At 49.2% G+C, this 22092-nt stretch overlaps 2 protein-coding genes across 4 annotated transcripts; both read left to right on the top strand.

The window, feature by feature from the left end:
* Positions 1–1543: 1543 nt before the first annotated feature.
* Positions 1544–9349, top strand: GEMIN4 (gem nuclear organelle associated protein 4). Its single transcript, XM_078873827.1, has 3 exons — positions 1544–1674; positions 3737–3828; positions 5122–9349. The coding sequence occupies exons 2-3, from the start codon at positions 3774–3776 to the stop codon at positions 8772–8774; spliced, it is 3708 nt and encodes a 1235-aa protein (XP_078729953.1). The 5' UTR covers positions 1544–1674; positions 3737–3773; the 3' UTR covers positions 8775–9349.
* A 3633-nt stretch (positions 9350–12982) lies between these two features.
* On the top strand, positions 12983–16311 carry LOC144945431 (uncharacterized). 3 transcript variants are annotated; one of them, XM_078873948.1, is made up of 2 exons: positions 12983–13053; positions 13848–16311. In XM_078873948.1, exon 2 carries the CDS (start codon positions 13854–13856, stop codon positions 15318–15320), a length of 1467 nt encoding a protein of 488 aa, XP_078730074.1. In that variant the 5' UTR covers positions 12983–13053; positions 13848–13853; the 3' UTR covers positions 15321–16311. The 3 variants fall into 3 exon arrangements, with proteins under 3 accessions (XP_078730074.1, XP_078730073.1, XP_078730075.1); XM_078873947.1 differs by having other exon boundaries at positions 13004–13053; positions 13821–16311; XM_078873949.1 differs by having other exon boundaries at positions 13037–13065.
* Positions 16312–22092: the final 5781 nt, after the last annotated feature.

Below are 22092 nucleotides of genomic sequence, written 5' to 3'. Positions count from 1 at the left end.
CATAAGGTTAATTTGTTTAACGTTTGCTCACAGCATTTTTGCATCGTTTTATCGGTTGTATTATGTCTTATTTAAAACGAAGCTATGGAAAACAGCGTACGAGTCTGGATTACCCGATGTTCTTTTATTGTTTGAATGACAATGAAGAACGATTTTTTGTTGAGCGGTGCTGGGATTAGCCAACCTTAATAGTTATTGTACAAACTCAAGACAGATGGCAACCCTAAGCTCTAAGGATTATAGCGAGCATTGATGGGGGAGGGGGGGGGTGCACGAACGGGGTAGAAGATTCAGCCAGTGCTGTGTTTCCGTACAACGTTATTGACACATGATGTTGCACAGTATCCCCTCGTTATTCGCGAGGGATACGTTCCCGATACTATCATATCTCATCACTTGATCTCATTGCTTTCTCTCGCGTCACATTCTTCTCTCTCGACGCAGTCGTGCAGAGTTCCAGGTGCTATCCGCGGATAAACCAAAAACCGCGGGTAGCAAGTTTGCGAATAACGAGGGAACACCGTGTAGGGGGCCGTCCATAAATGACGTCACGCACCTAGGCGGGGGGGGTGTCAGATATTTGTGACGATGTGTGACGGGGAGGGGTGTGAAATGTGACGTCACATCAAAATGCGCAACTTTAACACGTTCTACTTAATTAAATATACTTTTTAATAAATGTTTTCTCCTACAACATCAGAGTGCAGCGCCACATTAAATACGCACTATAATGACAATAGTTTAAAGCGATTTGAAGCATGTTTTATATTTTGGGGGGGGGGCAGAGCTTTGTGACGTCATATTTGAGGGGGGGGTCTGACTTTTTGTGACGCCGTGTGACGAAGGGGGGGGGGGTCAAAAATCGTCCAAAATCGCGTGACGTCATTTATGGACGGCCCCTGTTAGAAATATCAACTTTTTTTTTTAACGACACAAGATAATTCGCTATCCGGTGAAGGAGTTGTGGAGGTGCGTGGTCAATTTAAAGTGATGTTCTATCTTGAAGCTTTCGTGACTGCAGGAATCCATACTCTTTGGTTCTTTCGGTAAAGTCACGTGGGTAGAAATAAAATAAATCACGACGTTTCGCTGTCGCCTGAAGATGCCGCTTGTAATTATTGGCGAAACGTCGCACCCAGATTGTAAATGTTGTGTGGATTTTCTCTCCAACACACAGCTCTGGTGCTGTACTAGTTGCGAATTGGCACTTTCTGTTCACGTGACAAACCTTACTAATTGGCTGTGTCGGGTGGTGGCGGGTTTGACGACACATTTACGTGATCGAACCAAAAAAATCCACCCTGTATTATTGATTATATTGGTCGCGAAAGAGCTACGTGGTGTTCAAAAGAGCTTCACAGCTCATCTGATTAATTTATTATTTTATATTTATATTATTTTATTATTTCCCTTCTCATTACAAACTGGATCGATTCCTCCAGGAATCGATGTAGTGCGGCGATCGCAAGAATCGATTCGATCGCTCGCTGATGACGTCAGCCCGGCTTCCGCCACGTGCTTCTCCGCAGCGGTGGCTTGGAGCTTGTACAGTAACGTGGACAGTACACGACGCGTGGGCGGTGTAACCCTGTGGGGTGATCTCAGTCCTTCCTATCTTCACTTCTAAGCTCCTCTGTGCGCCTTGCCTCGAGACCCGCGTGTCCTCTACGGCCGGTGAGTGTCCCGCCACGATGCACGCACGCTGACACAGCCTCCAACCCACACAGCTCGCTGGCGGGGGTTGTTGAGAGGGGTTTGGGAAGCGCTTGGGGGACTCTTTAGGTAGTCGCGTCGTAGAGGTTGCTCACGGACAATGTTGATACCGCCACCATCACCACGCCACCGCCGCCCTACCACCAACACCACCAGGCCAACACCACGCCACCACCACTACACCACCACCAGGCCACCACCGCCACACCAACACCACCGCCGCTGCTACCACCACCACGTCACCACCACACCACCACCACTACACCACCAGGCCACCACCGCCACACCAACACCACCACGCCACCACCACCACGCCAACACCACCACTACCACCACACCACGCCACCACCACTACACCACCACCAAGCCACCACCGCCACAACAACACCACCACGCCACCACCACTACCACGCCACCACCAACACCACGCCACCACCGCACCACCACCACTACACCACCACCAGGCCACCACCGCCACACCAACACCGCCACCAACACCACCACACCGCCACCACCACACATCGTCATTGCGTCCCATCGTCTGTCGGGTTCCATCGCGCGTTCCACAGAGGTTCGCGGTTTTGAATTCAGAGGCCGTCCCGGCTATTCGCATTTGTCAACTTTAAGAGGTGGGCGGGGCGGGGGGGGGTCTTGTGACGTAATTCGCAAGAGGTTAGACCTTTGCTGACTTCGTGGTCCAAATTTAGCAAATTTCAAAATCTTACACAGAGCCACTGCACAAGGCGGGGAGTCCTCGCCCTCGGATTCCAACTTTTGTCAGGAGCCTCCTGACGTCGTGAGGCTTCCCTGAGCAAACAATATCCAGAGCCTCTCGCCTCGGTGTGCCGTGAGAAGCTTCATCACCACCTCTGCCTTGAGACGTTTTACTTACACAGTCGATGTGGTCGTTCTACAGGACCCCACTTATCATCACCACGAGCTGGGTGCGTGCACTTCCAATGCCTTGGACTCGCATGAGTGTCATCACTCATCAACAACCTGTTCTTCACCACGTCTTCAACACATCACTGTTGCATAACATTCACAACTCTTCGATGTGACTTCATCATGGCATGAGATTCGTACACCATCAGATGCGTAGCACACAACGCATACACTTGGGTTCAAAGGCCAGACGCTTTTCTTCTACTCATTCCTTTATTAAATTCCAATTATATTCTTGGTTCTTTCGGTAAACTAGGGAAACAACAAAACAACAACAAAAAAACAAGAATATGAATCCCTGCAGTCACGAAAGCTTTAAATCAAAATTTAAATTCCAATTGTCTAGCGAAATATATTACTGGTGCTTCATTCAGTCTCAACCAAAGTTGACCTTAAGTAACATCCCTCGTGGGTTAAAACCTTACACGTGTGGCTAACTTTATTTAGTGACATCCGCGTGATTTGTAATTTAAACCACTGGTTCTTTCGTTAAAGTCACGTAGAAGGGAAATAATAAAAGAATAAAAAGAAAACAATAAAATACAATTCTCACGACGTTTCGGCTACAACGCAAGCAGCCGTCCTCAGGTGAAGAACAGGTCTGTCGGGAAGACAGCGTCTGAATGAGACGTTGTCTTTCCGTCATTCAGACGCTGTCTTTCCAACAGACCTGTTCTCCACCTGAGGACGGCTGCTTGCGTTGTGGCCGAGACGTCGTGAGAATTTCATTTTATTATGTTTTATTTTTATTATTTCCCTTCTACGTGACTTTATCGAAAGAATCAAGAAGATGAATCCCTGCAGTCACGAAAGAAGCTTTAAATCGAAATTTCAACCACTGGCTCTGAGATGCTGACAGCTGTGAACAAATGTCCCTCCCACCGTGGGCCACAGTCCGGCACAATTCGATCAAAACTGGGTCCGAGTACACCCAGGGAACACGTGTGGAGTTCAAAGCCATGCTCATTTGCGCAGGAAGACAATGACCTGTCTCGAAACCTGCAGCAGCAATTGAGTGTTGCGAGCTCGCCTTGCCGTGGCCTTTAACCGCGCGTCACCGTGATATTGCTTCAACCAGACCGCGGGGAGGAGCCGGAACCCAGGAGGAGGTGAAGATGGACACCGGTGCCCCCGTCAGAGGAAGGACGAAGCTGGAGGAGATCCTTGCAGGTAACGTTACCCGCTGCTCGGTGCCAGTGCCTCGTAACCATGGCGCTCGTTTTGTCAGTGCCCCCCCCTTTGTCAATTCGCTGCTGGATGGAGGGCCCCCCCCCCCCCTCCCATGGCGTGTCAGTCATGGGGTTTGCTCGAACCGCTTCACCGCGCTGGGCGGCACGAGTTGGCGAAGGGGAGAGGCGTTCGGGACCCGTGTCGATATCGCTCCCCACTGATGTTAGTCTTGGGCAGGAATCGAACTTCGGGAAGCCGTGCTGTTTGCGCCGGTCCGCTAAGTGCCGCGTCACCACTCTATAAGAGTAAACACGGGCACACGCTCCTAATTTACCCGAGCGGGACTCGCCGCGTATCGCATACCTCGCCACACCGAGTCTCAAGACTCAGTCCTATATTGGGATGTTTGGACAATTTCATAAATTCGTGTTCGGCTTGCGTGAAGAAGCTGGAGTGCCTGGAGGAAATCCATCCATGGATGAGGGTGCAGTAATAAGGCTTTACACATAAGTAAGAATCCATTGCTATTACTGCATTTGTTGGCCACTTCACAGCCAAAGCATAAAATATCTGGTAATCAATCTTGATTTGAAGCTTTCGTGACTGCAGGAATCCATTCTCTGGTTCTTTCGGTAAAGTCACCTACGTGACTTTATCGAAAGAACCAAAGAGTATCAGGTAATCCTTGGCAGTAGTCTCCCATCCAAGTAGTAAACATTCTCACACCTCTTTTTGGTTCTTTTGGTAAAGTCACGTAGAAGGGAAATAATAAAATAATAAAAATAAAACATGTTTTATTTTTCACGTAGAAGGGAAATAATAAAATAATAAAAATACAACTTTCTTATGTTTTATTTTTATTATATTACCGAAAGAACCAAGAAGATGAATCCCTGCAGTCATGAAAGCTTTAAATCGAAATTCTCACACCTGATTCGCTTCCAAGGGCTGACGAGATTGGGGGCATTCAGGCCGATTTGTTCATTTACAGCCTTCTTGCCAATCCACTGCTGGCTGAGTGTGTCCATTGGCTGTGTAGGTGACGGGTGTTATACTGCACGACACTGCTCAGGACAGGTCCGGGTTATTTGGTCGTAGCCTTTTCATTTCAGCACTTACCAATGTGGATTATTGGCACACTACAATATACAACCCTTCAGAAGTGGAAAATAATGTTGATGTAAAATATTGCCAAATCGTCAGTGGCACAGGGTCACTTGTGTACCAATGTATCGGTGTTATCGGGTTCTGAAGTTGCAGTTTATTGTTTTTCTGTTATGATATGCTTCCCAGCAGGTCCCCTGGTGTTCTGCAGTAAAATGGCCATACTGCAGGGCGGGCTGCTGCTGGCCGAGAGGCAGCTGAGGCCAAAGCGTCTAGAAGAGATGGACAAGGCCGACTGGAGCACCATCCGCGACGCCATGCTGGGCACCGCCAATGAAGTCTGCTCCTCGCCGGAGCACTCCGACATCAAGAAGATCCATTGGAAGAAAAAGATCTTGGCTCTGCTGTGGATGAAGATGCTCCGGATGTCCTCGCACTGCAAAACACACAATGACGGTCTCCAAATCGATGACGATGATTCTGTGAGCGATCTGTTTTTCCCCATAAATCACATGATGCCCTTGATAAATCGGACGTTTCTGTTTGAGCTGGTCAAAGACCTTCAGGCTGCAGCCGAATTCGCCCAGCTTATGAATCTCCTGCCGGCTGACGTGTGCGCTCACGAGACGAAGCATTTTCTAGCTCATGTTCTCAAGGACGCAGCGGAGGCAGACGTCGCATTGCTGTTTGATGTGTGGAGAGGCATTCTTCTGCACGCGGGATGCAAGAAGCCCGAGGGAGAGCTGGAGAAAGCATTTCAAGACAACCTGAAACCGGCGAGCCCTGAATCTGTAGACATCTGTCCAGCTGCCAAACGGCCTAAAAAGGACAATGATTGTGGTGTAGTGTTGGAGAAAGATGTAGGAGCGTCTTCTGTTGCATTAGTGTCGGAACCCATCGCTTCTAACTCTAATGATATTCCAGCATATTTTATAGAAAGCCTCTTTAAAATTGCAGGGAAGATCGTCGCACCGGTCCACAGATACGAGGCTCTCGCAAATTTCGCCGATACATTATTTAAGTCTGCCTTGCACCAAAAGGGTCTTGACCTGTGGGGTTTGCCGGTCGAAGAGTACGTGGACAAAGTCGGCGTGCTGCTGCATCTCAGAGGTTTCAAAATGAGCAGAGACCATAACAGCACGGTGGAACAGGTCCGGGAAGTCGAGAATGAGGTCTATAATAACCATTCTGGTGGGGTGCTGAGACTGGACGTGTGCCAGCTTGACCGTTACCTTAAGTCTTTTTGCGAACTTCTGGAGGCCTGGAAGGAGGGACTCTGTGTAATACAAGAGGAGCAGCCTGTAGCCAGTCGGGCAGCTGTTGAGTCATACCGTATGGTGGACAGTTTGAGGCGCCTGTGTTCAGTCATGTCCCTAAACGTGAGCGTTTCTGAAGATCCGGTGACCACAAGTGACGCGGTCTCTTTCGAGACTTTGCCTCTGAGCGGCATTCTTGCTCAGCTTGAGCCCACGCATACGTGGCAAGTCCCCGACAACGTGCAGCTGCTTGTCGCCACGTCCATGGTCGACAGGAAGATGCGCAGGCACCAGGAAGTCTGCGAGTTGATGATCGCTCGCGTCGACTGGGCAATCAAAGAAGAACGGTGGATGCAGTGCTTGAAAAAAAACATTTCACGACTGAACACGCCACAACTCGTCTTGGCTTTGGCGAAAACCTTCGCCAAAGTCATTGCGCAGCTTAAGGGAGGGCGAGCGAGCGAGAGCTTGCTGCTGCTGAAAGCAAAGAGGCTGAAGGAGTCGCTCCTGAGTACTTTTTCCGCACTGGCCCCAGCGGGACGTAACGAAGTCCTGCGCACGGTGGTGGAGGAGACGGGCGGTGACGGTTTGGGAGTTGAGCGGTTGGACGCTTTGGCAGAGGACTTTGCCATGGACATGAACCTGGTGTTCAACTGCATCACTGACACGAGCTCTGCAGACGGACTTTCACGAGCCATTTGCACCGTGGGTACGGCCGCCCTCCTGGCTCCCCGTGCCACCGTCAATGAGATTTGTCGTCAGGCCGTGACGAATGTCGGAGCGCCCTCGATTATGGCGCAAGTCCTGCTGGGACTTCCTGCTTTGGCTGTGCCTGTTAAAAACTCCAGAGGAGACAGTCTCAGCATGCTTTTGGACTGTCTCTCGACTCGAACGTTAGGGCAGCTCTCAACTGAAAAGGAAGAGCGACAGTTTGTGGAGTTTTTGCGCGCCCTCACGCTTTCACCACAACAGTCCAGTGATCCACTGATTTCTCCGGCTGAAATTCTCAATACCTTTGTCTTCCCGTATTTGCAGGAGCAGGGCAGCATTTTGGAATTCGCTCTTAATATCTTTAGCCACATTTTGAATATTGAAGGGGCCACTAAAAGTCACCAGACAATTGAGCCATTGGCTATTGGTGTTGGTGGTCGTGATGATACCGAAACGATTACCAATGTTCAGCAAACTGTACTTCCCTCTGGTGTTGTATCAAGCAGTCAGTTTTCAGAGTTACCTGTCAATGCTGCCCACCCGCAGACAAAATCCTGTGTCCAGCACTGGCTAATGGACTGCTCGCCATTCCCAATCATTACGTGTCTCAGCCAGCAGCTGGAACGCCGCAAGGTTTGCCGTTGCCCCGATGGCTTGCAGACGGGCGAAGGTGAGCATGCGGCGATGGAGATAAAAAGCAAGCTCATGGAGGTGCTGGCTCAGCTTTGTGCGATCGTGCAAAATGCCATGAGTGTGGAGACCACGGACTGGGTGCGCTCTGTGGACTGGCTGGACCACAGCGTTGCTTCGATGGATTGGTCCGTTCGCTTGCACCTGCTGCCCATCCTGTCCCCGCAGCGCAAGGCGTGCGCTCCAGAAGTCCTATTCGGTGTGTGCAAGCTTCCCGATGCTCAGTGGGAGCGATGCTGCAGCGAAGACTCGTCGGCGTACGGCCCGGGAACAGGCCTGCTGGCCTGGATCGAGTGCTGCCGTGTAAGCGACGGGCTCGCCGAACAGATGATCAAATGCCTGCACGTCGACCAGACGCAGCCTGAGGATGTGAACCTGTTCAGCAAGGGCTTTCTGCTGGTCGTGACGCAGATCCTGCCCGAGTGCACGCTCGCCGAGTGGCGGCGTGTGGTGAGGGTGATGTGCCGCCTGCTCGAAGCCAGGGTCCTCCACGTCCCCGTCACGCTGGAGTACGTGCAGTTCCTGCCGCTGACCGACCTGCGACCCTTCTCGGTGGCGCTGCGGGTCTCTCAGCTCCTGCTGCGTGTCTTCCAGCTGCTGTGCGGCTCGAGCTGCGCCGGGTGGCTTTCCCACGCCGGCTGGGCACACGCTGTGAGCCTAGCTGCCAGCACCTTCGTGGACATGATGCGAGAGTTTGGAACACGGAGGAGTAACGCCGCCCCGAGAGGCAAAGCGAAGCACGCCGAACGCGCAGCGGCAAACGACCTACCCATGGCAGTGCCTCCCGAACAGAAGATTGCTCAGAAGAAAGCCAAGGGGAAAGTGAAAGTTGAAGTCGACGCGAAAAGTAAAGACGGTAAAGCACAAGGCAGAGTCTCCGTGGAAACAGAAACGTGTGAAGGTGTTGCTGGAGTGTCCGCACCGGAGGGAATCGGCTTCGCTGCCTGCCAGCTCTTCTGCCATGCGCTGCACATCATGGCCATGGTGAAGATTGACCACTGCGAGTCGCTGTTCTTAGCCGCCCTGGAGATTTTGTCCACAGTAGAGGGGGCACGCGGGGCAGCCGATAGCTCGTGCAGTATCCTGGAGCAAGCGAACCAGAAGCAATTCCTTGAAGCCATCGCAGAGAACGCAGCAGTCCCAGAGCACCGTGCCACCCTGCTGCAGAAGATCTCCCAGCTTTGAGTTACCAAGTTGCGCACTTGCAGCGTTTGTTGCAACAACAAAAAAACACTTCCCTTCGTTAGTCCTCTGCCCAAGGACAGGTCTTGTGCTTGCGTCATTTCTTCCTTCAAGCCGCCAAGCAGGATTCATTTTCTACCTCGTGGTTTCTTTCCCAAAATTGTTGCTTCGGGAAGATTCCTTCATTGAGCTTCACCTCTGAGAATATGCCCATCTCTTGCATTTCCTGAATGGTTGTAATTCTCAACCGCCTGCTCTAGATTAACCTAATTTACTATTTCTTCTTGCTGGAACCCTAAACTGAAATGTAAACATTGATACGTATTGTATAAAAGCAGTAAGTTTTGTTTATTGTACTTTGATTTGTTATTGTGCAAAGAGGTTTCTGTTTGTATATTTTAAACCGCAGTTCCTGAAGTGAAGTATCTGTTTAAAGGTTTTTTTTTCAAACGTGGATTACAAATCTGTTTTAATTTGCCTTTTTTTCTCTACACACCATGTTTTGCAGTTGTACATTTTGTAGTTAACAAAAAACTTTTGAAAATAAACGCCTCACCTGCCTGTTGCACTCGTGCAAGTATTTTGAGCTTGCGGCACTTGGAGGCGTCACCTCCAATAGTAACGTAGCATCAAGGAATCTGCGCGGCACGGCTTGGGATGTTTCTACTGCTACTCTTAGGGTATTCGATTCGTTCATTTGGTTCGCCCGTTGAAGCCTTTGTCATGTTACACTGAATCTTAGGAATCCTAAGCATGGTCTGGTTTGACTTGGGCAGTTTTCAGTGGAGCCACAGTGCTTGAATACACTGGAATTGTTTTCTTAAGCCATTATCAGGAGTCGTATTATTAACACGTTCCTGCCTTAGCACTTGCATGGGCTGGCTTTCTGCTGGACGCATGTCGTGCTAAACGCCTCCCGAACACGGCAAGGGACGGACGCCGTGTTTCATCCCCAATATGTAACGGGCAAATTCTCCCTGTTTCCTACAGCCAAACTTTTTTTGTAATCGCTATTTCAAAACTTTTTTTGTAGTCGCTATTTCATTTTGTTTGCACTTGTGCTTGCAAATACAGCTTTTGCCTGTCTCAGTTCATGTAGACGTGAAGAGCTTCCCTTTGATATAAACATTATACTTTGTATATCCTGTGCAGATGAAGAAGAGGTGCAGCATTCATGTGACCGCTGGCAAGTTGTTCTAAGGACAATCGCTGTTTAATTAAATAGTGCTTACCTATGCCCGTGTTGGCAGCCAGCCTTCGTGTCTAAAGGCCAAACGACGAGGTGAAAGCCAAAACATTAGAAGTGGATGTTGTGCCGTGACTGCCACGCTGCACGGGACCAAAGGGCGATGCGATGTGGAATGTGGAATTGCTGCTGCCAGATCTAGGGGGGGATTTAAGCCTCTAGATCAATGGTTCTTAACCTATACCGCAGCCTTTCACCCCTTTGCTTCTCAATCGTAAACAAAATGTATGTTAATAAATACATAGGTTCGATTAAACACAGAAGGTGTACTTACGTGCCCGTGCTTAATTTATGTTTTCGATGATTTACCTTCTAAAAAATTAACCCGTAAAAACAAAGTTTTTCACTATAAATCCTTTATATGCGTGGCAAATAAATTGCAGTACGTGTTCAATGGGCTACAACCCAGCCCACATTGGTCTTTGAAACGAGCGGCTAGAGTCCTCTCGTCCTCTGGCTTGAGATGGCTGCCACCTATGGGTCAGATGATTGCCTGCCACCATTAAGCAATTGGTAATTAAATATTTTAAAAAATGTCCTAAAAAGTGTAAAATTTTGGGAAAAATTTTTCACGAAAATAAATTGTCACGCACGAGTCTGTGTGCAAAATGTCAGCTCGATTGGATCACGGGAAGTGGGTTAAACAATGACCGAAATATTTGCACGGTCGTAAGCGTGCAAGCAAGCAAGTGAACTTAATATAAAGGATTAAAAAAAAAGCTGGCCACGTCTCACTACCCCCATAAAGGGCATCTCGCACCCCCAGGGAATGCATGATGCACCTCAGGTTAGAGTTAACCTGGTTAGGGTTAACCTGGGGTTCAGAACCGAGAGCAGCAGCAGTCAGGGCCGGATTGAGGTTCTTGTAGGGCCTTGGCAATTCTGTTCATCACTGGAGGCCAACTACTGCCGCTGGCACTCGGTTATTTCACGCGTACTTCGCCGCTGGACAGATGTCTCCAGTTAACCATATGACAACGCTTTTGTCTTCCCATGCACTGCTCTTTGTTGAGAATGAGATCGTGCGAAAAACACCGGTTGAAGATGTTATTTGCTAATTTAGCAATGACAAAAATCTTGAAAAAGTTCATCTCTAGTGGTTAATTTATCTCACCTTATGAAAAAAAATACATTGACATGACTGCCTCTTTGTATATACATTGTGGCAATCCTTGCTATGTATGCGTATATTTAGTCAAGAAGAAGATATCTTGGTTACATTTTTTATCATCCAAACCAAAATAAACATGGTCAAAGTTAGTTTTCGTAGGTCCTAGGCACAGTGGCCACTGTGGCCTATTGGATAATACGGCCCTGGCGAGTGAATGAGTGGGTGGCTGGGTGAGTGGGTGGGTCGGTGGATGGCTGGGTGAGTGGGTGGGTGGATGGCTGGGTGAGTGGGTGGGTGGATGGCTGGGTGAGTGGGTGGCTGGGTGAGTGGGTGAGTGGATGGGTAGCTGGGTGAGTGGGTGGCTGGGTGAGTGGATGTCTGGGTGAGTGGGTGGCTGGGTGCGTGGATGGCTTGGTGAGTGGATGGATGGCTGGGTGAGTGGGTGGCTGGGTGAGAGGGTGGCTGGTTGAATGAGCGAGTGGGTGAGTGGGTGAATGGGTGAGTGGGTGGCTGGGTGAGTGGATGGCTGGGTGGCTGGGTGAGTGGATGGCTAGTTGAGTGGGTGGTTGGGCGAGTGGGTGAGTGAGTAGGCGCTAGGCACAGTGCCTACTGTGGCCTATTGGGTAATACGAGCCCTGATGAAGCGGTCCCAGAGCCGTTGTCCGCATACCAGGCGAGGTAGTTAACATCCTAGCCACCGCGGCGCATTGCTACTGCGATAAAGCACTGAGGTTCTCACGTTAACAAAGAATAATCCGGCCAACTGGCTAAACGGTTAACACCGTTTTGTAACAAATACAACAAAATAAACTTGTAATTGTGTTTAATGCAAACTCATTATAATACGTGTGCTGCAGTTATGTAAATTACCGTAGTTACATTTGTGTTTATATTGCATAAACTGTATGTGAAGGGTTGTGGTGAGACAGTTTAAACGATAAACTAAGGCAAAAGTCAACCTGTCAACCCTTTTCAGTGCCTAGCTTACTACAGACCAAACCAGACCTTATCGGTCATCCCGTGCCCCTCATGAATCTCAAAGTTCATCCTACAAAGTCCCATCACAAGGGAGAAATACAAACAAATAGACAAACACATTTCTTATTGAAACGGCTGTATGCCGTATGGACCTGAAACACTCAAATTTCCCTGATATGAGAATAGGTTTTCCCCTTTTTTCTGGCAACAAAACGTGTGTTAAGATTTACACCATTGGAACCTCCTTTGCCAGTAGCAAAATATGATAATTGGTGTTTTACCCTTTTATCTGGCAACAAAACTGACACCTTTTTTACAAGGAGTCATGTTTGCATTGACCACAATACCTGCAGTCGGAATGCAAACAAAACACACAACTCTGATAATGTGTGTGCACTGTCCTTGAAGTTGATTGGTCCACACAAGAGACAGCTTTTCTTAGAGCCTAGTCTCACATGGTGTTGGACCAGATGACGCCAAAAGGCGTACAACTCAAAGACAATGCACCATCAGAGTATTTATATTATTTATATTATTTTATTTCTATTCTTATTTATATTCTTTTTATTTTTTACCTACGTGACTTTACCGAAAAAACCTAAGAGTATGAATCCTTGCAGTCACGAAAGCTTCAAATCTAGAATTGCTATGGAAACGTCGTGGGTTTTTTGCTTTTATTTTTAATAAAAATATTTACTTAAATTTTTTCTTATCTACGTAACTTTACCGAAAGAACCAATAATCGGTACGAGAATGTTATCTGTAATTATCTGTAAGGAGTTTAAAATAATAATAAAAATTAACCGGAGGTAGAAACCTCGACACTGGCACCACAAGTGGCGGGTGGGCGGGGTCCTTGCGCAAGCCTCACGTGACCAAGGATGCGCGGTGCATCACGGGAAACGGCCATCTGAGTTTGAAGCCAGAGAAGCGAGACGAGGAGAGAGGTGAGGGGAGAGGTGAGCGGTGAGGGGAGAGACGAGGTGAGGGGAGAGGTGAGCGGTGATGGGAGAGACGAGGGGAGAGGTGAGGTGAGCGATGAGGGTAGACGAGGTGAGGGGAGAGGTGAGGGGAGAGGGGAGGTGAGGAGAGGGGAGACGAGAGGTGAGGGGAGAGGAGAGGGTAGTGGTGTGGGGAGAGGTGAGAGGCGAGGTGAGTCGAGTTTAAGATACGAGACGGCGGAGTGAAGAGGAGGAGGAGACTTTTACAAGTTCAGGAGGAGGTGGGGGGACGCCAGAGATGCGTTGAAACGAGCGAGGCGACACCGACACGCGGTAGCGATCGAGTGAACACAAAGATTACACAAAGATGAGACGAGGAAAAGAGTGAAGAGGTGGTGGTGATGATGGTGTAGGAGGTGGTGGTGTAGGTGGTGGTGGTGTAGGAGGTGGTGTAGGTGGTGGTGGTGTAGGTGGTGGTGGTGTAGGTGGTGGTGGTGTAGGTGGTGGTGGTGCAGGTGGTGTAGGTGGTGGTGATGATGGTGTAGGTCAGGGGTCGGCAACCTACGGCTCCGGAGCCGCATGCGGCTCTTTACGGGCTGCTTCTTGACGATATGTACGTATGTACAGTATGTACTCAGATGCATTGCGGCTCTTGAAATACTGAATTTTGTACCGAATTGGAAAGAAATGGCTCTTCTTGTTATTTTGGTTGCCGACCCCTGGTGTAGGTGGTGGTGGTGCAGGTGGTGTAGGTGGTGGTGATGATGGTGTAGGTGGTGATGATGATGATGATGGTGTAGGTGGTGATGATGATGGCGCTGCTGCTGGAGGCGCTGCTGTCCACAGGGGCGCTGTTTCTCCGCGTGTACGAGGCCGCGTGCTTCGTGCTCGAGCTGCACTTCGCCCTCGTCTCGACGCTGCTGCAGGCGCTGCGCCTGCTGCTCGGCCTCCCCGGGGCCGCCCTCGGCCTCGTCACCTCTGGGGCCGCGGGCCTCCTCTCGGCCTCCTGCCGCGCCGCGTGCGGAGGCCTCGCGCTGCTGCGCGGCCTCGGCCTCGACTGCCTCGGCGCTTTGGTGGCCTTGCCCGGGGCGACGGCGGAGGCCGCCCTCGCCGCGGGCCGCCTGCCGGCCTCGGCCGCCCTGGGACTCGCCGGGGGGCTCCGCGCGGCCGCCGAGGCCCTCGGCAACGCGGGAGCGGCGTTCGTGGCCGCCGTGGGGTCCACGGGGTCCGCGGTGGGGGGCGCCGTGGTGGCCACGGCGAACGCGGTGGGGGGCGCCGTGGTGGCCACGGGGTCCGTCGTGACAAACGCGGTGGAGGCCACGGCGAGCGGGGCCATCGCGTCGGCGATGAGCGCCGTGGGTGCCGTCACGGACACGCTGAGCGGGGCCGTCGCCGCCACTGGGGGTGCATTCGCGACCCTGCTGAACGCGGCAGGGTCGGTCATCGGGTGGTCGGTGGAGGTCGCCGCGGGCTCCGTCGCGTACACGCTGGGCCTCGCCACAGGTGCCCTGGGAGCCGCTTCAGCTGTCGCGACGGCCTCCCTCTCAGCCGCCGTGGACTTTTGGCTCTTCGCGCTGCGGTTGCCGCTCCATCTGCTGACGATTTCGTTCGGCGCCGTGGCGACGGCCGTCACGCTGCAGGGGCTCTTCGTGAGCGTGGCGCTGATCGGCCTCAGCGTCTGGTACCTGAGCCCGCAGCCGCGGAGGCGGGCGGCGGTGGTCTACGCACGCGTGCCACGGCCACGGCTCCGGCTCTCCGCGGCGTTGCGCGTTGCCTTTGCGAACCTGACGGGGATGATCCGCACGGCGCTGCGGCGGACGGCCCAGGGCAGACACCGCCAGCGGCTCGATGTCTACCCGGCCCCGGTGCCGGCACGGATCGACGCTCCGCGCCCGGAGCCACTCCCGGAGCCACTCCCGACGGAGCCGGTGCCGGATGAGCGGCACGAGGCGGAGGAGGCGGCGGCGGCCGTCGCGGCTCGCGAGCGGCTGCGAGGTGAAGCTGCGCGGAATGGCAGCGGCGAGGCCGCGGTCATGAGGCAGCAGCCGTGGGAGCAGCAGGAGTTTCCACGGCAGGAGGAGGACAAGGAGGATGATAATCACAAGAGCTGCGTGATCTGCCAGGACCAGGCCAAGGGGACGGTGCTGCTGCCCTGTCGTCACCTGTGCCTGTGCAGCGCGTGCGCGCGCACCATCATGCGTGGACCATTCAACCAGCAGAAGTGCCCTCTGTGCCGGAAAATGATCGTCCACACCATGGATGTGTTTATGTAGCAAATCTGGGGTCAGTTCTAATGACAATTACGCAATGGAGTTGAACAATTGCTTTTGTAGGTGGCAATTCGTTTTTGAATTGCACGATAGCAGTTGTAATTGATCCCGAGGTCGCTCCCTCTCTACCCCACCGTCTTACCAGAGCAATGTGAAGTCACGCCGGCTTGGGGTCGTCACTGGAGAGGGCACCTCGACCGATCTTTGCCGAGCATTCCAAACTGAGCGTCCACTAATGTGAAAAGGTGTCCACATCGTGAAAGATGGACTATGAACTCCGAGGTCTTTGGGGCCACTTTTGGTGGGCACACGTGGGGTTTTGTTAAATCTTGCAGCCAGCGACTGATGGCACACCGCCGGTGAGGCAAAAGAGACCGAGGATGGCAGCTCCTGCAGCTCGTTGCACCCCTCAAGGAATTTTCTCCAATTAATAGATCACATTTTTGTCCAAACAGTGCTTCCCTTGGGTTTCATTTGCTGACATTAAGGGATTGTGCACTTTTTTCGTTTAGGGTTAGGGGGTTTGGATTATAGGTTAGGTTCTTGGGGTTTTGAGTTATGGGTTAGGTTTATTAGCTGCTAAGACTGCATTTTTTTGCCACAAATTTGTAGGGACATAATTTCACAAGACTGATTTTCTTGCCATGCATGAAATCTTGGCCAGTTTTAAAATGAGCAGTTTTTTTTTAAAGTGTCGTTGAACGTGTGCGCCGGACTGCGTTTTTGCACACGTGTCTTTTATCACTGGAGTTTTTTGTTGTTGTAGCCCGTGTTGCCCATGGGAAATCGGCTCGATGCAAGCTTGCTGCATGCACATGAACTGCATATTTGTTGGAGCCAAATTAAACTTAACTGAAGTAAAAATATAAATGTTAATTGAAAAATTCTCAAGAAAACAATTGGCTAAATCTTGATTTGAAGCTTTCATGACTGCAGGAATCCATACTCTTTGATTCTTTCGGTAAAGTCACGTAGGTAATAAAATAAATCAAAAAATAATATATCACGACGTTTCGATCGCAACACAAGCGGTCGTCCTCGCTGGTTCAACAGTTCTACTGCTGGATTATTTTTTCCTCCTGAGGACGACCGCTTGTGTTGCGATTGAAACGTGATATTTTTTTTTCTACCTACGTGACTTTACTCGAAAGAACCAAAGAGTATGGCTAAATCTTGCGTGAGCGTTCTTATTTTTTTTGATATTACCTTTTGACTTCTACAACAAAAAGTTGCTTAGGGTCTGCAAAGGATTGTTGTATTCCATAGGCAGTCACGTAAAGCAAAAACAGAAGTGGGGGCAGTACAAGGTTGATGGTTCTTGTTCTGGGTTCTAGACCATATTCAGTATTCTCACAGGGGGACAGCTGTGGAGGGCACCACGTGGCGAGTTGTTAGCGATTTCGCCTGGTACACAGGAGGTTGTGGGTTCCATCCCGACCCTGACGCCTGCTGTATATTTGGAGTTTGCATGTTTCTCTCCCCATGGTCGTGTGGATTTTTTTTCCGGGTCCTCTGGTTTTTCCCTCCACATTTTGAAACGTGCGTTTAGGGGATTTGGCTGCTATAAATATCCAGGTGATGACAAGCCGCTTCGTTGAGCTATCATTTGTGGCCAGGTCGCTTCTGAAAAATACCTATATGGCCTTACCTGGAACAAGAAAACAAAGTTTAGTTAAGTGTATGGGTTTCACCCTTGTTATGAATTCTCAGCACAGCAGGGTATGCATTTGTCTTCCTGCTCCACATTCACCTCTTCATCCTAGCAAGCCCATCCTCCACCGACTCTTTAGGCCCTGTTAGGAGGATGACCATTGAGTAGCAAACACAGCCCAAAGGTTCTAGATTTTAAGCTTTCGTGACTGCAAGGATTCATACTCTTAGGTTTTTTCGGTAAAGTCACGTAGGTAAAAAATAAGAATAAAATAATAATAAATCACGACGTTTCGGAGGCAACTCCGTCTTCAGGTGGGACCGTCACAGCTAAATTTACTGTATCAAGTGTATCACTTGATGTGTATCACTTGATACAGTAAATTTAGCTGTGACGGTCCCACCTGAGGATGGAGACTTGTGTTGCCTCCGAAACGTCGTGATTTATTATAATTTTATTATTATTTTTCCTTACGTGACTTTACCGAAAAAGCCTAAGAGTACAGCCCAAAGGCTTTTATAACGATAGCGGCAGTTTTTTGCCCAATGCTTGCAAAATAGGTGGAAGCAGGCAATGCACAGATGCGCCTGTAATTAGCTCTGCAATGTTTTGTCCGACTTAAGCTACTCACACGATTTGTGGTACAGTCGAAGCTGGATATAAACACACGCGACCTTGGAGCAAGGCCCCACATGTCTTTATGCTTATATCAGAAGCGGCAATTCACCCCCCACCCCTGCCACCACCAGTGTTATCCAAGCATGTGTTGCTTATATCAGAATTGTGCTTATATAAGGTGTCAATCTTGATTTGAAGCTTTCGTGACTGCAGGAATCCATACTCTTTGGTTCTTTCGGTAAAGTCACGTAGGTATAAAATAAATCACGACGTTTCGAGCGCAACACAAGCGTCCGTCATCAGATTGTGTTGCGCCCGAAACGTAATTTATTTTATTTTATACCAACGTGACTTTACCGAAAGAACCAAAGAGTATATAAGGTGTGTTTATATCCAATTTTTTTTATGCATTGTGTGACAGTCCAAGTGGACTTAACAGCAATTGTTCCATTAAATTGTTTTGGTGTATACCACGTGTGAACAGAATGTGCCGTTGTAAGGAACTGCGTCCGCTCATGTTGTGAAATGGATGTTCTTTTTAGGTCTGTCGAACAATGCGGCTTTGTTGGGACGGTCGTCCGCACTGAAGTACAACATCGCGTACCCACCTCGCTGCCGAAATGTGTTGGCGGAAACGTTTAAAAACGTTGGATATGTGTGAATATCGATAGAAAATTATAGTTGCGCTAAACACAATTTTCATTGTTGGACAAAATATGAATCGCGATCTGCTTCGAACTTGGAAACATCCCCCGCTGTGCTTTAGAAGTAAGCAAATGTACACGAGATTAAGACAACGTCTGTGAGAGTATAGAAAATTAACTGTCACGCCATGCACAAATACTGCCCTATGTGTGGTGTGGTGGTTGATTGGGTTATAGTTGGATATGCAACGTACTATACCGTATGTTCATTTTCCCAAGTTTATAATAGCTAAACATAATAGGGTACAATATTTTGCGTATGGCAATCGTTTCGATCACCATTGTTGACACTTTACCATTTAAAATCGAAATTGTGAATGCCACGTTACATTACACATTTACGTTCGATCCCCACTGCATACAGTATTGGGGTTCTATAAAGCTGCCTATGACCATATGTATGTATGTTGAACTTCTTTATCACCTGGAATACGCCGGATCTCGACAGATTGAGCCCTGAGTCCGTGCTACGCCTGGATGGACGACCACCATGCTCGACACAGGCGTTACAGCCTGCTTGTGGGGAAACGTTTTCAGCAGAGGGCAGTGCAGCCAATTGTTGTATTGTAATATGCGCCCAATGTCTGAGCAGCTCACCTTCAATCCACACCGACTCGCGCAGTGAAGTATGGTCGATTAATCTCCCACAATGGTGTTGGTGAGGCTCTCATCCAGCAGTGGACTGACGGAGGGGCTGTACATGTGCAGGCCGACCATGTTCTCCAGATTAACAGGCGCACCAGGGGACCACACATTGAGTCCGTACGCATGGAGGGGGGAGGGGGGTTAACACAAATGTGTACGCTTGTGTATGGGGAGGTCTACTGACAATGTACGCATAGGAAACGGGGTGGGGGGGGGTGAAGCCTCGATAATAATTTGTCTACATTGGCCTTCAAATGAGCCACAGTTCAGCTTCCTCAGCTGTGAGACAAGTCCTGCCGGGAGAAGTGGGACTGTGGGAGAGGTGTCACTCGTGTGCCACCGTGGCCCTGACTGCAGCTATCGCGCAGCTCAGCAAACATAAGTGGCCAAGGTACGCGACTTAATTATTTAATGCAGCCGGCGGTGATCTGTTTGCTTAAACACGTTCACGTTTATAATATTAATCCTTGGTAGTTTCTGCGTGGATTAAATATCGGCTGTTCTACAGGATTGGGGGGGGGGGGGTGCGTCAAGCTTACGTACGCACGCACGCAGGTGGGGGGGGTCAAGTTTTGACATTGCCAACCTACTAATTGGATGGCCCCCAGAAAGTAAGAGACGACCCCAAATTTTGGGTCATGGTTCCAAAAAACCATATGAGTAAATACGGTGTGCGGTTAAATGTGAAGTGACATTGCATATCGATTTTGAGAATCGCGGTTTGCTCTGTGTGAAAGTAGCGTAAAGTGCAGATGTTGCATTGCTTTATAAATGTGCGAGGCAATGCCGGTCAAATCGAATACTGTACAAGCAGAATGCTGTGCTGTGTCCACATGTAAATAAGAATAAAGAGACGTATTTTTATACAGAGTTTGTGAACATTCATTAGCAGTGAAACATTTTCTCTCCAGTCACTTGCAAAGATCCATTCATCGGAGTTGTCACGTGACATGTCAGAATCTGAATATTTATTTTGATTGACGGAGGAATCTGATGAGTTATGAAGCTCTTTCACAGATGTCCCGTGATGCCGAGTGGGACATGGACTGAGCAACGTGGTGGCTGAATTGCACGTGGAGTGTGGCGTAGAGACAGTGTAACATCGAGTGGTTATGTAGACAGAGTTGGCGTATGGACGTCGTGTTTAGTGACGAGGATGGTGGTTCTTGTTGAGGCTCTGGCTGTGTGAGTGGAGGCTGTTTGTGTTGAAGCCGTTGGGTGGGTTAGTGACCAGTCTGGGGTTCGTGTTCAGACCGCCTTATCTTATTGTTAGCAGCTCGACAGCTCTCTGATGTATTTTCGGGTTGTTGCCCATGTATGTCGAACTTGTTTCGCACCGTAAATAGCCAGCCGTGTTATATTATATATTTATGTATTACATACGTTTTTTTTTACAATTTTACCAGGTAAGGTCCACTGAGCTTTCTATATCTTGTTCAGAAACGACGTGGCCACATTATAGCTGAAATGGCTCATCATCATCACGTGGAAATGTATTGCAGCCAAATACTCCGAACGCGTGATGTTGATTCTAACTGTGGAGGAAAAAAACCAGAGGTCCCGGAGAAAAATCCACGCGAACATGGAGATAGACACGCAAACTCCAAATATACAGCAGGCTTCAAGGTCGGGATCTAACCCATGACCTCCTGTATACCAGGCGACGTAGTTAACATCTCCTAGCCACCGTGACAATGATGAGACGCAAACTCCAAATACACAGCAGCAGGCGTCAGGGTCGGGATCGAACCCACGACCTGTATACCAGGCGAGGTAGTTAACATCTCATAGCCACTGTGATGATGATGAGAGAGACATGCAAACTCCAAATATACAGCAGGCGTCAGGATCGGGATCGAACCCACGACCTCCTGTATACCTGGCGAGGTAGTTAACATCTTCTAGCCACCGTGATGAGAGACACGCAACTCCAAAAATACAGCAGGCATCAGGGTCGGGATCGAACCCACGACCTCCTGTATACCAGGCGAGGTAGTTAACATCTCCTAGCCACCACGGGGGACAATCGAAGGTGCCAGGGGGTTGTGCCGCGTTGTCCCCCCGATGTCTTTTCTCGGCGTACCGAAGAAGAAGCATCTCGTGAGCACAGCGAGGTGCGAAATGTCAAGACGACATCGCGCGGCGACAACCCGAAAATACTTCAGGCAAAGCACATCCTTGTACTCATCATCCTCGCGCAGAGATGTTGTGAAATAGCACTTGACAATTGGAAAACGAGTAATTGTTTCCACGTTTTATTTCGCCTACGTCATAGCAAAGCCGATTTACACAAAACTGTTAAAGGGGCCTCATTTGCACGAAGCCAACACGCATCCAAAAAAGCATTTTTTTTTTCAGAAAAATCCCCGCGTCTTACCAAATATTTTGTGATGAAAGTGCAGTGTTATGCATCTGCAATGCATAATCTATCAAACACGTACTTAAGTTTCCCACCAAAAGCATGAATACAAATGAATGTTTTAACAAGGACAATAAAACATTGTATAGCATTTGTATAAATTGTCAACTTTAAAATGCAAAACACTGTTAATTAAAAGAGACTGTTCTTCAATTTAACAGCATTTCCACTAAACGGTTTTACATTTGATCCTTATGGCGGTACCCCGGGGTACCAAATAATACAAATTGGCCGAGGCAATGAAATATTTTATTTCTGGGACACTTTTTGTTCCAGGGGTGTGCTTCACTCCGCGACTGGAGGTACCAATCAATCCAAAATCGGTGGTGCCACTCTGCGATGTCGAAACGCCAAACATCAGCATAAAAAATCCGTTATCGAGAAATTCAACTTTGAATAGTGCATCGTGTACAGCTCGTCGAGATGAGTCGATTGCCACATCGCTGACCATCAGACTAAAGATGACTGCATCACGGACATTATGCGAGAGCCGGGGTACCGCCATAAGGTTCAATTCATCTATTGAACATCCAACGTTTAGTCACAGCTGATTGATGTCAATTGGCACAATCAGAATGTAAATAAATATTGAAACGGTTTGTTAGAATGCAAAATTATCACTCGCGAGATTTACCCTGTGACAACACGTGCAGCGTTTTCATGAAATGAAGGAAGCACTTTGAAAAACGATTGTGAATAAAATTCTGTAATTCGCGATTGACAACATATTTACACCGA

The sequence above is a fragment of the Lampetra fluviatilis genome, chromosome 37 (genome assembly GCF_964198595.1).
Source record: "Lampetra fluviatilis chromosome 37, kcLamFluv1.1, whole genome shotgun sequence".
NCBI lineage: Eukaryota > Metazoa > Chordata > Hyperoartia > Petromyzontiformes > Petromyzontidae > Lampetra > Lampetra fluviatilis.
The sequence above is the reverse complement of the archived record's forward strand: the minus strand, read 5'-3'. Positions and strand labels throughout refer to the sequence as shown.